The sequence below is a fragment of the Triturus cristatus genome, chromosome 11, assembly GCF_964204655.1.
Source record: "Triturus cristatus chromosome 11, aTriCri1.1, whole genome shotgun sequence".
Classification (NCBI taxonomy): domain Eukaryota; kingdom Metazoa; phylum Chordata; class Amphibia; order Caudata; family Salamandridae; genus Triturus; species Triturus cristatus.
This window is the reverse complement of record NC_140594.1, coordinates 617,514,102-617,529,990: the sequence shown is the minus strand read 5'-3', so window position 1 is coordinate 617,529,990 and position 15,889 is coordinate 617,514,102. Positions and strand designations below refer to the sequence as shown.

At 51.8% G+C, this 15,889-nt stretch overlaps 1 protein-coding gene across 1 annotated transcript; it reads left to right on the top strand.

Moving 5' to 3' along the window:
- Window positions 1-8,193: 8,193 nt before the first annotated feature.
- Window positions 8,194-15,015, top strand: EGR3 (early growth response 3). The gene is made up of 2 exons (XM_085634011.1): window positions 8,194-8,475; window positions 12,606-15,015. The coding sequence occupies exons 1-2, from the start codon at window positions 8,325-8,327 to the stop codon at window positions 13,595-13,597; spliced, it is 1,143 nt and encodes a 380-aa protein (XP_085490137.1). The 5' UTR covers window positions 8,194-8,324; the 3' UTR covers window positions 13,598-15,015.
- Window positions 15,016-15,889: the final 874 nt, after the last annotated feature.

The window sequence follows — 15,889 nt, the reverse complement described above, 5'->3', positions numbered from 1 at the left end:
GGAGTGTGGGTCACCAAATTGGGTTTCACCTATGGTTCTATCTGAACAAAGCCCACCCCTCGGAAGGAGGCATATGCAAATACCTTTCCGTGTGAAAGAATACTTAAAGGTGTTGAGTATTGCACTGAATGTCGACAAACTTATAATTACAAATTTCAGAGTTCCAGGTCCAGCATTATACGAGAACTGGGAGGTGCTGGAAGTGCAGATCTTAATCCAAAAAAGCTGGTAAAAATACATTCTAAGACTCCTAATGAATAAGGGGTTATCTTTTGACCAGAAAGAAAAGGCCAGATCAGGAAGTTTGAGCCCATAATAGAGCTCAATACTGGAACCAAGTAAAAAAAAGCAAAATCAGAAGAATGTTGGTGCTGCACCAAATTTTCTTTAACAACTAGGATTTAATATACCCAGTAAACTTGTAAGGTATATCCCTTCACATCCTAATATTATGGAAGGTGTTTTTGTTCCAGTGGTGACAGTAACTCTAACTCAAATTTTTATGATCAATTTCAATGTGAGTGGCAGCATTTTGTCGGATGACATATTCACATTCACGTAAAAAAGTATGCCAGTGGCAGGTCTAGTGAGCGAATACTTTATTTCCCTTGGTTATCTTCTTTTTTATTTTGTATCATTCTTGTGTGTTCAAACCATGGTTGTAGTAATTCAAAGCAAAACCAAAGGAAATGATGGACGGAGTGTTGAACATTGCAAGCACTCACCCCCAGTCAACTGATCAGGGTTTAATCCACCACCGTTCTTTAGCCCACTCTGCCACCCCAGTTCAGACATGGCCATATGCAAATCTGTCTGACCCTGTGCCTCATGGGAACAGTCCAGCCCGAACTGCCAAGCCATGTCTTCCCTGGACCGGAAATAAGCTTCCTAGGACCGGTTTCTGGCATTTCAGCCGTCTTCAGCCAGGCTTGCTTGAATCCAGTGGCAAAGTGAGCAAGGGACTCACGTCTGAGCATACCCTGCCAACTTATGGTGAACAAAGCAAAACCAAAGGAAATGATGGACGGAGTGTTGAACATTGCAAGCACTCACCCCCAGTCAACTGATCTGGGTTTAATCCACCACCGTTCTTTAGCCCACTCTGCCACCCCAGTTCAGACATATCCATATGCAAATCAGTCTGACCCTGTGCCTCATGGGAACAGTCCAGCCCGGTCCAGGGAAGACATGGCTTGGCAGTTCGGGCTGGTAATATAGGAAAGCAGCCCTAGATCCCCCATCCTGGATCATTTGGGTCCTGTAGGGGGTCGGTTGTCTCACTTTCTACAAGGTTGGAAATCGGTCATGTCGGACCCAAGTTATATTGATCGCTCCGGATTGGCAAAGAAGGGTGTGGTACACAGATCTACTTCACCTCACATTGCAACCTCCGCTCTGTCTCCCTCTCAGGGCAGACCTCCTCTTGCAGTCCCAGGGGCAGGTTCTACACCCCCACCTCCAGAGCCTGCACCTTCATACCTGGAGATTGAACGGGGCAACCTGAGTTCCTTCTCTCCCGCCGAATGTGGTGGATGTTATTTTATCGTCCAGGCGACACTCCACCAAGTCTGTTTACTCTTCCAGATGGTTTAGATTCGTTAAATGGTGTGGAGAGAGGTCCATCGATCCTTTAAAGGCCCACTTGTCAGATGTTCTTCAGTTTTCTCTGTTCTTGGCCGAGCAGGGATGTGCTGTGGCCACTGTTAAGGGCTATTTGTCGGCTTTATCGGCGTTTCTTTGTTTGCCGGATCAGCCGTCTTTATTCAAATCTCATATTGTTTTGAGATTTATAAAGGGCCTTACCAATAGGTTTCTGCCTACTCCTTTTGTAATGCCTCAATGGGATTTGAATCTTATTTTAACTTTTTTGATGGGTTCCCCGTTTGAACCCTTACCTAGTTGTCCTTTGAGACTCCTGTCTTTTAAAACAGTCTTTCTTGTGGCTATCACCTCAGCTAGGAGGGTGAGTGAGCTTCAGGCTCTCAGTTCAAACCCCCGTTTTTGACCATACATGCTGAAAGGATGGTCCTATGGACCAGGTCTGCTTTTCTGCCTAAGGTAGTTACTCCCTTCTATCTAGGGCAGTCCATTACTCTTCCTGTGTTCTATCCTCCTCCTCACCCTTCCAAGGAGGAGGAGATACTTCACCGCCTGGATCCTAAAAGAGCAGTGAGTTTTTATTTGGACAGGACTAAGGACTTGCGGTTGGACGATCAGCTCTTGTTGGGCTATATTGGCCGCATGAAGGGCAAGGCTGTGCACAAGCACACTCTATCCAGATGGATCATCTTGTGCATCAAGACCTGCTACTCCCTTGCTGGTAAGGAACCGCCTGAAGGTATTAGAGCTCATTCTACTAGAGCCAAGTCATCCACTTCTGAACTGGCTAGAGGTGTTCCTGTAGCGTACATTTGTAAGGCAGCGACTTGGGCCTCCCTCTACACTTTCGCAAAGCATTATTGCTTGGACTCCGAGATGAGGAGACTTTGCGCACTCTGTCCTGCAAGACTTTTTGGTATGAAGGGGTGGACACCCTCCTCCGGGAGTGGGACTGCTGTGGGAATCTATTCATAAGGTGAGGAATCCACAGGCAGATGTATCCATCAGAAGAACAAATTACTTACCATCTGTAACGCTTTTGCTGGTGGATACAGTATATAACTGTGGATTCCTCACTGTCCCACCCTCCTCCCCAATGTCGACCCTTGTATACCATAAAGGTTTCTTTGTTTGAAATGTTATTTTACATTTTATTTTCAATCTATCTGGTTCATTTATAGGAAATGCTTATATTCTTTGGCTTTCCTTTTCATTTTACACTATGTGTATTTGTTTGAATATTGTGTACTGTGTATACTTTGATTCTGTTGTCGGTCGACCTGTTCGCCTCGGAGGCACGGAAAAAATGGATGGAACTGACGGCATCACGCCGACAAGGCTCTCTTATGGCTCCGGTGACGTCATGCGGAGTCGCGAGCGGAGCCGTAGCATTGTGACGTCCTCGTCGGTGTGGAGAGCTAGGAAAAAATTCAGCGGAATGCTGGCGAAGGGGATATTCATACGGTGAGGAATCCACAGGCAGATACTGTATCCACCAGAAAAAGCGTTACCGATGGTAAGTAACTTGATCGTTGGTACTCTTGTGTCACCAGATTGTTAGAACATGGTCAAATCATATCCTTACTATGCTTTTGTCCCCTAAATTGCCATCATGTGATAGAGGTGGGAGAGCCACTGAAGACTCAAGCCAAGCTTGAGCCACATACCTGGCTCTGGCTCAGCTCAAGGATCTCTTCGATCATGACCTTCACTAGCAAAGCCTTTGTGTGGTTTCTGTCGGTCCCCCACTCTCTAAACTCATGCACCAAGAATTTAAGACAAAGCGTTAACGTTTAATGTAAAACAAGAGAGAGGAAGAGATACCCACCTAGAAGGCTGAATTGCACAACTCAAAACAAAAAAAAATGCCATATTCCCAGCATCCAATCTTCACCAAACAATGTGATCCTAGGCAATTGCTTTACTTCTCATTGCCTTCTTTTTCTACATTATCACATATGAGAACACTTTGAAATACATGGGTTTAGGATGTTTGTTGTATCACAACTTTTCTTACGTTTGATTTATTATACTATAATGTTCTGTGTATAATGACAACCTAAGCCTTGTTGAGGGGGTACATGATAACTGAGTTACCTCTTGGTTCATTAATGGTGTTCTCTTCAGTGAAGAGGTAGAACATGAATATTTCGTAGTGTCTGCTGCTCTGTGCATGCTTACTGGAGGTCTCTGTCCTTGGGTCCTGTGGTGCTCTCTGACAAAGACGGCTGTAGGGCTCTGTGCCTGCTGAATGGAAATCTCTATCCCCTGGAGCTCTGCGTGGTTTCTTGTGCTCTTTGACCTATGCTACCATGGGGCTCTGTGCATGCTTATTGGAGGCTTCTTGGGCTCTGCGTGGTGTCTTCTGCTGTTTGACCCATGCTTCTGTGTGGCATTGTGCATGTTGACTGGAGGCCTCTAGGGCTCTGAGTGGAGTATGTGGCTCTCTGTTCCATGCTCCAGAAGGGTTCAGTGCATGCTCACAGAAGGTCTCTGGGCTCTGCTGGGGTCTGCTTCTCTGTGGCCCATGCTTCAGTGGAGTTCAGTGCGTGCTCACAGGAGGCCTCTGGGCTTTCCTGGTGTCAGCTTCTCTCTGTCCCATGCTTCCGTAGGGCTCTGTGCATGCTCACTGGAGGCCTCTGGGCTCTGCTGGTGTCTGCTTCTCTCTGGCCCATGCTTCCGTAGACTTCAGTGCATGCTCACAGGAGACCTCTAGGCTCTGCTGGTGTCTGCTTCTCTGTGGTCCATGTTTCCGTAGAGTTCAGTGCATGTTCACAGGAGGCCTCTGTTGGTGTCTGCTGCTCTCTGTCCCATGCTTCCATAGGGTTCAGTGTATGCTCACAGAAGGCCTCTGGGCTCTGCTGGGGTCTGCTTCTCTCTGTCCCATGCTTCTGTAGGGTTAAGTGCATGCTCACAGGAGGTCTCTGGGCTCTGCTGGGGTCTGCTTGTCTCTGGCCCATGCTTCTGTAGGGTTAAGTGCATGCTCACAGGAGGCCTTTGGACTCTGCTGGTGTCTGCTTGTCTCTGGCCCATGCTTCCGTAGGGCTCTGTGCATGCTCACTGGAGGCCTCTGGGCTCTGCTGGTGTCTGCTTCTCTCTGGCCCATGCTTCCGTAGACTTCAGTGCATGTTCACAGGAGGCCTCTGTTGGAGTCTGCTGCTCTCTGTCCCATGCTTCCGTATGGTTCGGTGCACACTCACCGGAGGCCTGAGGGCTCTGCTGGGGTCTGCATCTCTCTGACCCATGCTTCTATAGGGATCAGTGCATGCTCATTGGAGGCCTCTGGGCTCTGCTGGTGTCTGTTGCTCTCTGCCCCATGCTACCGAAGGGTCCAGTGCATGCTCACTGGAGGCCTCCGGGCTCTGCTGGTGTCTGCTGCTGTATGCCCCATGCTTCCATAGGGTTCAGTGCATGCTCACAGGAGGCCTCTGCTGGTGTCTGCTCATCTTTGACTCGTGCTTCTGTGGTGTTCAATGCGAGCTCACATGAAGCCTCTGGGCTCTGCTGGTGTCTGTTGCTCTCTGCCCCATGCTACCGAAGGGTCCAGTGCATGCTCACTGGAGGCCTCCGGGCTCTGCTGGTGTCTGCTGCTGTATGCCCCATGCTTCCGTAGGGTTCAGTGCACACTCACCGGAGGCCTGAGGGCTCTGCATCTCTCTGACCCATGCTTCTATAGGGATCAGTGCATGCTCACTGGAGGCCTCTGGGCTCTGCTGGTGTGTGTTGCTCTCTGCCCCATGCTACCGAAGGGTCCAGTGCATGCTCACTGGAGGCCTCTGGGCTCTGCTGGTGTCTGTTGCTCTCTGCCCCATGCTACCGAAGGGTCCAGTGCATGCTCACTGGAGGCCTCTGGGCTCTGCTGGTGTCTGCTGCTGTATGCTCCATGCTTCCATAGGGTTCAGTGCATGCTCACAGGAGGCCTCTGCTGGTGTCTGCTTATCTTTGACTCGTGCTTCTGTAGTGTTCAGTGCGAGCTCACATGAAGCCTCTGGGCTCTGCTGGTGTCTGCTTATCTTTGACACGTGCTTCCGTACAGCCCAGTGCATGCTCACTGCAGGCCTCTGGGCTCTGCTGGTGTATGCTGCTGAATGTCCCATGCTTCCACAGGGTTCAGTGCATGCTCCCAGGAGGCCTCTGGGCTCTGATAGTGTATGCTGCTGCATGTCCCATGCTTCCGTGGGGTTCAGTGAATGCTGTCTGGAGGTTTCTATCCCTGGGCCCTGTGGTGCTCTCCGCTCTCTGGCCCATGCTTCCGTAGGGCTCCGTGCCTGCATCGCTCTGCCCTCTATTGCTGAACAGTGTCTGGAGCTCCATGCTTCGCCTGCTGCTGTCCAGAGAGCCAGTAGCTCTCTCCCAACTCGCCTCTCGGTGCCCGCTCTCGTGCCGCTGCGCCTCTCTGCATCTACTGTACCTTTGCCCTCCGTTGTCGGGGCTGCAGTATGTAACTCTCCCTTCTAGGTCACCCTAGGTGCTTCCGAGTATCCCGTGTCCTGTAACCAATCCTTACCGCCGAAGATTAAATTAAAACTTCCTTTGTAACTCTTCGTCCCCTCACTGGGCTTTACACCATTTATCCTCCTGAAACTCCCTTACAACACTTTACCTCCTTGTGCCTCCCCCTGCGCTTCCGTATCTCCGTCTTCCCCAGTACCTCAACTTTCCACCCTGCACCCCGCGCTTCCCTGCATCACCCCTTGCGTTCCCGATTCGCCCATTCTTCCCTGCACGTCCCGAGGCGTCCTCCCATTGAAGCTCGCTCCGTGTGACTCCCGTTCTTTTCGGTACTGTACTGCCCCTCCCACGTGTCCCCGTTTCTCCGCTGCACGCCCCGTGCTTCACGTACACGCCCCATGCTTTCTCTGCACCCCTTCCCCTTATAAACCTGTATCTCACCTGCTGTTCCTTTTTACCCAACTCCTTCGCTGTACCTTTCCGCGCCTTCCACGTGCACGTCTCTCGTTCCTCCCCTGTACCTCTTGTTCTTTGCCTTCACGTCCCCGAAGCCTCATGTTTCCCTTGCGCCTCCCTTTTTCATCCAATATAGCTCTGCATCTCCATTTCTCTGCACTTTTCTGCTTCTCGCGTGGTCCTCGTTTCTTCGCTGCACTACCCCATGCTGTCATGTACCTCTCCTGCATCTCTCTTTTACCCAGCATAGCCCTTCATTCAACTCCCGTTCTTACTCCGCAGCTTCACGCTCCTCCCTTGTGCCCCCGCTTCGTGTGTTCCAGCAGTTCTCCCCTGTACCTCGCGTTCTTTTCCTAGAGGTACCCGAGCATTCCATGCACCCTCTGTTTCTCTCCTCTACCGTATATTTTTACTCAGTAGATCTCGGCGGTACCCTTCCCCTGTTCCGAACTGCACCTTCCATGGGCTCCCCCTCTCCCCGGCAGCTCCCTTCTCCTGCACCTCTCGCCATACCGCTGCAGCTTCTGTCCTTTCGCTTCCTGCTCTAACGTTCCATTGTACGGAGCTTCCATTGTGACGTTACCGAGCGGAGCGGCCCTTTGGCTGTCCATATATGGGCAGCTACGTCACGGAGCCTTCCCCCGGCCGCTATAAGAGGCTGCGGGAGTTCCCTGTGAGTGGCGAGAGAGCGCTGCGCTGCACAGAGAGCTGTACCACCTGCCTGGGGGAGAACACGGGGACCGCCCAGCAACACCCAGAGGAGTGCATAACCTCACCCAAGGGGGAAAGGGGACCACAGCCGAGCACAACCCCATCAAGACAGGGCATAGTGCACTCTGCAAAGTACAATGCTGAGTGTACGCTGTCTCCCCCCCGCACACATCATGGGGACAGCACCCAAATACAGCGACCACCACATAGGGAAGCCCCAGTGACGCCCGACCTGGGAAAACCACCCCACCCACCCTAGTGGCAGCACATGGACCTTTTGTGCACATGGTCCTCCGCACAAAAATGCGCAAGGCGACCCCAGCCCAAAGCAAAGGACCTCCTTTTTCCTGGGTAAAATGATTGGAAGAGATTCACGGTACCAGCTGCAATACTAATGACCAGCACTGAGAGCCGCCCTGCCACCCCCTGTCAACCCACAACCAGTCGTCGGGACGACGGGCACCATCACCACCCCGTGGGCACTGCTCAGCAAACGCGCACCCGAGGAGCCCACCGCCACCGCTGGGAGTGCGGATACCACCCTGAACGTCGAGGGGCGAGCAGTGCACCGAACATGGACCCCCCAGGACCTGGAGGCATTACCAGCGCTTCCTGTCTGCCGCTTTACAGCGTTTTATGTCGGCTCTGGACTTAATTCGTAGGCATCTTGCGCGCTCGCCTCCGCAGGCCCCACTTCTGGACTTCTTGTCTCTGGAGAGGGGAGCCCTGGGACAGAACTAGTTGCGGCAGTATCGGCAGGTCGTGGGGTTGTACTTTTGTTAGTCCTTACTGCGCGGACCTGAGCTTTATCTGCCGCTCCTGGCCGTGGGCTCGTTGTGCCCGGCACTGCTGGTCCTGGATCCGCACCTGTTGCCCCTGGCTCTGAACTTGTTACCCTGGATACAGCACTGGCTTTGAATTTGTTGGCGTTGACACTGGACTTGTCAGGCCTGGTTCCAATCTCTGGTTCCGGACTCGTCAGTCCTGGTTCTGGACTCGTGTGCCTTGAGTCTGCCGCCCCTGCGGGCTCAGCTGTCGGACCACGGGCGGTGGCTGGCGCCGGCTGATATAGGTTTCTCCCCGGGCGAGGCTCGTGCAGCGGGGCTATGACGGGGAAGCTGCTGGAGAAGCTCCCGGTGACCATGAGCAGCCTCCTGAACCAGCTGCCGGAGACGATCTACACCGACGATGATCTGCCCGGCTCCATGAACATCTTCAGCAGCAGCGCCGAGGGGCCCTACTCCCACATGCCTGCAGGTGAGCCCTCTGGGGAACTGGGGAGGGAGGGGAGCGCCCTTGGGAATGGGGAGATCAGCCAAGATGGGGGTAGGTGAGGAGATCGAGGGAGTGAAGGATAGTTAGATTAATGAAATGGGGCGGGGAGAGCCGGTAAGTGATATTTTTGTGCAGTGGATGTGCAGATGAGCGGGGTCACCGAGTGTTTGCCTGAGGTACTGAGGGGTCGCCTTAGTCGAGCTTAAAGTTCACGCCTTCACACCAGGGTGCCTCCATCCGCCCCTCTCGGCGGTTGGCGTCGACGCTGCCCCAGCTGAGACTGTGCTCGGTGGCACCGACCTGTAATTTAAAGTGCGCAGGAGCTGCAGCCACTCAGCGCCAGGGGTGCCAAGGCCACCCGCGCTCAGTGCGCGCGGCAGGGTGTGCGCTTCTCGTGGCCCAAGCAGGGGCCTCTAGCCTAAGGGCACTCTCTCCGGGATGGTGTGTGGCTCAACCAGGGGCCTCTAGCCTAAGAGCACTCTCTCCGTCCGGGATGGTGTGCGCCTCTCGTGGCCCAAGCAGGGGCCTCTAGCCTAAGAGCACTCTCTCCGGAATGGTGTGTGCCTCTCGTGGCTCAAGCAGGGGCCTCTAGCCTAAGAGCACTCTCTCCAGGATGGTGTGTGCCTCTCGTGATTCAAGCAGGGGCCTCTAGCCTAAGAGCACTCTCTCCGTCCGGGATGGTGTGTGCCTCTCGTGGCCCAAGCAGGGGCCTCTAACCGAAGAGCACTCTCTCCGGAACGCTGTGTGCCTCTCGTGGCTCAACCAGGAGCCTCTAGCTTAAGAGCACTCTCTCCGGAATGGTGTGCGCCTCTCGTGGCCCAAGCAGGGGCCTCTAGCCTAAGAGCACTCTCTCCGGAATGGTGTGTGCCTCTCGTGGCTCAAGCAGGGGCCTCTAGCCTAAGAGCACTCTCTCCAGGATGGTGTGTGCCTCTCGTGATTCAAGCAGGGGCCTCTAGCCTAAGAGCACTCTCTCCGTCCGGGATGGTGTGTGCCTCTCGTGGCCCAAGCAGGGGCCTCTAACCCAAGAGCACTCTCTCCGGAACGCTGTGTGCCTCTCGTGGCTCAACCAGGAGCCTCCAGCTTAAGAGCACTCTCTCCGGAATGGTGTGCGCCTCTCGTGGTCCAAGCAGGGGCCTCTAGCCTAAGAGCACTCTCTCCGTCCGGGATGGTGTGTGCCTCTCGTGGCCCAAGCAGGGGCCTCTAACCCAAGAGCACTCTCTCCGGAACGCTGTGTGCCTCTCGTGGCTCAACCAGGAGCCTCCAGCTTAAGAGCACTCTCTCCGGAATGGTGTGCGCCTCTCGTGGTCCAAGCAGGGGCCTCTAGCCTAAGAGCACTCTCTCCGTCCGGGATGGTGTGTGCCTCTCGTGGCCCAAGCAGGGGCCTCTAACCCAAGAGCACTCTCTCCGGAACGCTGTGTGCCTCTCGTGGCTCAACCAGGAGCCTCCAGCTTAAGAGCACTCTCTCCGGAATGGTGTGCGCCTCTCGTGGTCCAAGCAGGGGCCTCTAGCCTAAGAGCACTCTCTCCGTCCGGGATGGTGTTTGCCTCTCATGGCCCAAGCAGGGGCCTCTAGCCGAGGAGCACCGAGAGCTCTCTCTCCAGGGAGGCCGGCCACTCTCCGAGGAGTCCTGAACATGCACCCTCTTCCCGGGGTATAGTGTGACCCCTCCCTCGGGTGCACTGGGGCGTTTTACCCCGCTGGCTGTACCGAGAGCCATATCCTAAAGAGGAGCACAAAGGTGCGTCTGTGCTGGGGAGGGTTCACGCTCTCCAGGGCTCCCTCTTTAGTAAGGGGGTGTCTTTCTTGAGGAGTAATCGATGGTCTTGCTCCGTAAGTGCTCAGTGGTCTCTCTCTGCGAGTGATGAGGCGGTCTCCATCTTTGGGGATGAGTACACCCAGGTCTGTGGGCTCGGAGGAGAACTAGACGGGCACTGTGGGACCTACTCCCTGATAGGGGCAAATGGATAAACTTTCCAGTACCGAGAGCCCCTCTCGGTGGCTCTGGCTCCCCGAACGGGGTGCCTTCTCCTATGTGCCTCTATCGCCGCAGCTCCCCCTCCTTTGCGAGTACGCCGGGCCTTTCCGTTCGGCCAGTTATTAAAGGGACTCACTCCTCCTCAACGGGGTCAGGGTTTCACTTCCAGGTGATTTCTGGTTGTTCGGTCTCTGTGGGGTGCGAGTTCTCTGCCAGCGGGAAACTGTGACGCTCCCTCCCTCGGGAGTACGGGGGTGTGGTGCCTTCAAGAGGAGCTCAGATGCGCTCTGGCCACCAGATGAGTGTACTGCGGGGGCCTCTGCCCGGGCTCTCCAGGGTCGAGGGCGGTGGGTTCTTCTTGGAGAATACCGAGGAGCGCTAGGAGTCTCTCTCCCCGATGGACACCTAAGGTTTCACGATCAAGGGTATATTACGGGTCTCCCGTCCACAGTAATATCAGTGTCTATCTTCCTGATGGCTAATGGGGGTCTCTCTCCGAGGGGTACTGGCGATTTCTGTCCCCGGAGCGTTGTGGAACGGGCTCTCTCCCTAAGGATCCAATGAGGTACGTCTCTGGCGGTTTGGGGGTGGGGGTATTTCACTCCCTTAGAAGCAAGGGTCGGGTTTTCTCCTTTCCCTGTTGAGTCCTAGGGTTCTCTCTACCCAAGGAGTGGCAGGGCCTCTCTCTTTGTGCAGTAATGAAGGGCCTCTCTTTACCTTGTCTGCTACTGCTACAGGCCTCTCGGGGGAACCTGCCTGCCATGAAATTGCCCTATAGGCAGTGCTTGAAATGGAAAAATAAAAGTGCAGGTGGTACTCTGTAGCAGAGTACCTGCTTGTTTCCGAGAAGTGCCGGTACTCTCCAATTAAAAGTATAGCATTTCTCTTGAGAAGTGCCGGTACTCTCCCTCCCAAAATAAAAAAGTGCCGGTACTCCGTACCGGACAGTACCGGCCCATTTAAAGCACTGCCTATAGGACAACCGGTTCTTTGCTGGACCTAGGGGCTGCCCAGATTCGTACCCCAGTTACTCGTTTGGGAGCACAGCTTGCACGTGCAGGCTGAGATTTACCCGAGACCGGAACTAGAGGAATAGACAAAGAATAATACCCCCAATCAGAATCTACACCCCAAATTCCATCTCTACCCAAGCCCACAAACAGCGCTTCTCCCCTTTTTAATTTTTCTTTCATGTCTACAGGCCTTTTAAGACACCACTGTAATCTTTGGCTGCCATGGCCTCTCATTTCCATTGCACAGAATAGAATTTAAAAAATACGACGTTCGAGCTGACAAACAAAATTGGCAATGTTGTACCCCTAAAACAGCAGAACAGTTAGCCCGGTCGGAAGTATTTAATGCAGAATGTATATCGCTGCCATTGAGTGTTTTTTTATCGTGCACAAAACATGTCCGTGCCAGTGATTTAACAAAAAGAAAACACACAGAAGGCATTCGTTTTCAGCAGAAAACAGAGGGGCGTTCATAACAACAAGTTCAGCAATACCACAGTTTGAATATTCAAAATGTAAAAACCTGCTGCGCACATTCTGCTTGTGTTCGGTTTAAAGGAGTGCGCAGAATTGTTTAACACAGTTCTAGGATTTTGAGAAAAGTTGTGCAGAATCCACAAATTAGTAAGTGGTAAATCTGCACCCCACGTTTTTAATGAAGCGCTGATAGCGGCTAGCAGTCTTTTAGGTGCTTTCGAATTTGAAGGTTGCAGAAATGACAAGAAGACGGGGTGATTAGTACAAGCTGTTGTCAGGAGGTGTAGCCGTGTAAGTGTGAGGTGTCTGCTCGCAGACTTCATGGTAAGCAGGTGGGAGGCTTGTTTGAGTGGCGGTGGCTTTCAATGTTAACCCTCGCTATCAAAATCTTGTAGTAATAATGACAAATAGAATCTCTTACGTGGCCTCAGGCCGATCCCTGCGGGGACTTCCATCGCCCAGAGATGGTGTCCCAGATGGCGCCTGCAACCATCTCGAGACCCATGCCATCTGCTAGTCAGATCCCTGCGTTCTTCTCCCGAGACACAATTAGATTGTGTTGGACCCGGTTCAGGAAGTAGCTCTTGCCCCCCTTCCCCTTGCAGTGCTCTGATGCTGTGTTACTCAAACCCTTCCTCTTCTTCCAGATAATTCCATGGAGATGGGCTTGGCGAACGAGAAGAGCGGCCAGGAAATTTCTTACTCCACCACCTACCAGCCCGCCCCTGGAAGCAAGACGGTTACGTACCTGGGCAAATTTGCTTTTGACTCGCCTTCCAACTGGTGCCAGGACAACATCATCAGCCTGATGAGTGCTGGCATCCTGGGGGTGCCGCCTGCTTCAAGTACCATCACCACGCAGACCAGCACGGCCAGCATGGTGCAGGCCCAGGGTGACCTCGACCAAATGTATCATGGACTACCTCCTTACTCCAACTGCAGTGACCTCTACCAGGAGCCAGTTTCCTTCCACAACCCTCAGACCACCACTTCCCTTCCATACTCTCCTCAGGACTACCAGACAAGCAAACAAGCCATCGACTCCAACATCTTCCCAATGATTCCAGACTATAACCTCTACCACCACAGCAGCGAGATGGGCTCCATCACCGAGCATAAGCCCTTCCAAAGCCTGGACCCCATCCGGGTGAACCCTCCGCCAATCACCCCTTTGGAGACCATCAAGGCCTTCAAGGACAAGCAGATTCACCCTAGCTTTGGGAGTCTCCAGCACCAGCCGTTGACCCTCAAACCCATCCGACCTCGTAAGTACCCTAACCGGCCCAGCAAGACACCAGTGCATGAGAGGCCACATGCATGCCCTGCCGAAGGCTGCGATCGCCGCTTCTCCAGATCAGATGAGCTGACCCGACACCTGCGCATTCACACTGGCCACAAGCCCTTCCAGTGCCGCATCTGCATGCGTAGCTTCAGCCGCAGCGACCACCTCACCACCCATATCCGCACCCACACTGGCGAGAAACCCTTTTCCTGTGAGTTCTGTGGGCGCAAGTTTGCACGCAGTGATGAGCGCAAGAGGCACGCCAAGATACACCTGAAGCAGAAGGACAAGAAAGGTGAAAAGGGTTCTAGCTCGCCCACTGTGCCGCTGCCCACTGTGGTCACCACATGTGCTTGAGATCCTGGGCGCACAGCCCCAGTGGGATGGGAAGGAACCTACCATGAACTAAACAAGGGGAAGTGCCTCGTCGCCTGAGACTTTGTGTCCATGTTGATGCCGCCGTGGTCACAGGGAGGTGGACATGTAGGGCTATGGTCTCCAGCCCTCTCCCTGGGCCATTGGCTGTCTCTCTGACCAGCACATGTGGAGACTGCTAGCTCAACTCCTGCGGTCTGCATTTGGTGGTGCCGGACTCAAGGGGAGTGGATGGCCCTTGCCACAGAGAACCTCGCTGCCACTCCTGAAGGTGGCCTTCCACATGTTGTATTGTTTCTTAAAGAAATGCAAATGCTTCGAACCTTATTGCTGGTTGTATGTGAAGCCCCATCTCAACAAACCGCCTTCCCCGCTCTCGCTGTCCTCCTACTCTACTCCCCTCCACTCCATCTCTCTGCGGTACTCCCTTCTGTCTCTTCACTCCCTCTCCCACCCAACTACCAGTGCCTATTAAAGGCAAGGCGCGTCCTCCCTGCCAAGTCCCCACACACATTTCTGTTTTAATTAACGTTGAACCTCTGTTCGTCAGGGAGAGAAAAAGAAAACACTTGAATCATTCCCTGTGATGATTAAAAACAAAACCCCTCTTTCTTGTACAAACTGCAGACTTTGAGGACGTACTTGAGTGTGCAGCTGTAGGTGTTTGCTTGTAAGAGAAGGGGTTTCGTGAGCTGCTGTCTGTGGGGGCAATGCCCCTGTCATGACAGAGCTTGTTTACAGAGTGAGGATCAGCTCAGACTACACCTCTGTCTTCCTAACGATTCCAGGGGTTACCTAATGCACCAATGGGGATCCACAAGCAGACGTGCACATCACCCCACTATTGATGTCAAGGCGAGGCCTCCAGCGATATTTCTGCCCTAAATCAGACATTATCTATCACTTGCCCATAGCAGATGCTTCCGGTCAGTCAGTCAGTCAGTCAGAAAACTTTATTTCTGTAAAAATACCATAAAAGTGCATACATCACATTTAAAAAGATTCTACATATACACTCAATAATCTTTAAAACCTCTCCGGTCGAATCGATCAGGGAAATGTGAGCGCCACAGGCCAGTCCCATCGTCTCCACTGTTTCTGAGCGATATGGGGAACATAGTGCACAAGTAACTGTGCACAGTGGTCTAATCTTTCAGCAGCTTCTAGTGAAACGGCAGTAAATCACGAGGGCCAAGACAAAAGTGCTTTGTAATTGTCACCAGAATCCAAGATGGCATTCTAAGACCATGGCAGAAGTTACCCCATAATTACATTACATTTTAAAAACGCAATTTTTTTAGGCTTCCCAGTGGTTGAAAAAAGTAATTCTAAAATATTGTATTTCATGGAATTGTGGGTTTTGAAACCACCGATTGTGCAATAACATAATTATAATAGTCAAATGCAAAAAAAAAAATAGCAGCAGAAATGCTCACTTTTTATATGATGTCCGACAACTAATGGCAATATTAAGGCCCGTTTTACAAGGTGATATGTTTTGAAACCTTTCACTTTTTTTTTTTGCTGGCTGCCCCTCTCTCGCTCTCTCTCTCTCTCTCTATATATATATATATATATATATAAATATATATATGTAAATATATATATATGTATGTATGTATATACATATGTATATATATATTTATGTGTATATATATATTTATATATATACATATATATACATATATATATATATATATATATATATATATATATATATATATATATATATATATATATATCCGTGCATATGTAACACCTTTTGATCAACATGCATCGGCAAAAATATAGCTATGCAAAACCCTTAATAAATAAACACGGTAGATATCCTCAAAAGAACATACTTGTTTAAAAAGGGAAGATTTTAGTTGAGTTAGAACATGCGTTTCTGACGATGACCTCCTACCTACGATCAGTAGTGTACCGTTAATAAGAGCCATTCACTAGCATGCTAATAAATACATCGCATTTACGATCAAAGTCTCCTGGCTTGGTGCGGCAATACAAATGCTTCTGGTCGGCGGTGCGCCTTTTATCAATCCCAGAAGGCTAGGGAGCTCAGCCGGCACTGCAGGACATTAGCCTGACATCGGCATGCTAAAGAGAGTTTTGCACAGCGGCCACGAACTCACTGCACTTGCCAGTATGTTAAGGTATCACCCAGTTGTACTTTCAGCAAGTTCTATTACATGTAAAATGTACTAAACCTGTGTATGTATCATTATGTCTGCAGTTATCACAACTCGCGTTGTTATAAAATATATAGCATGCCAG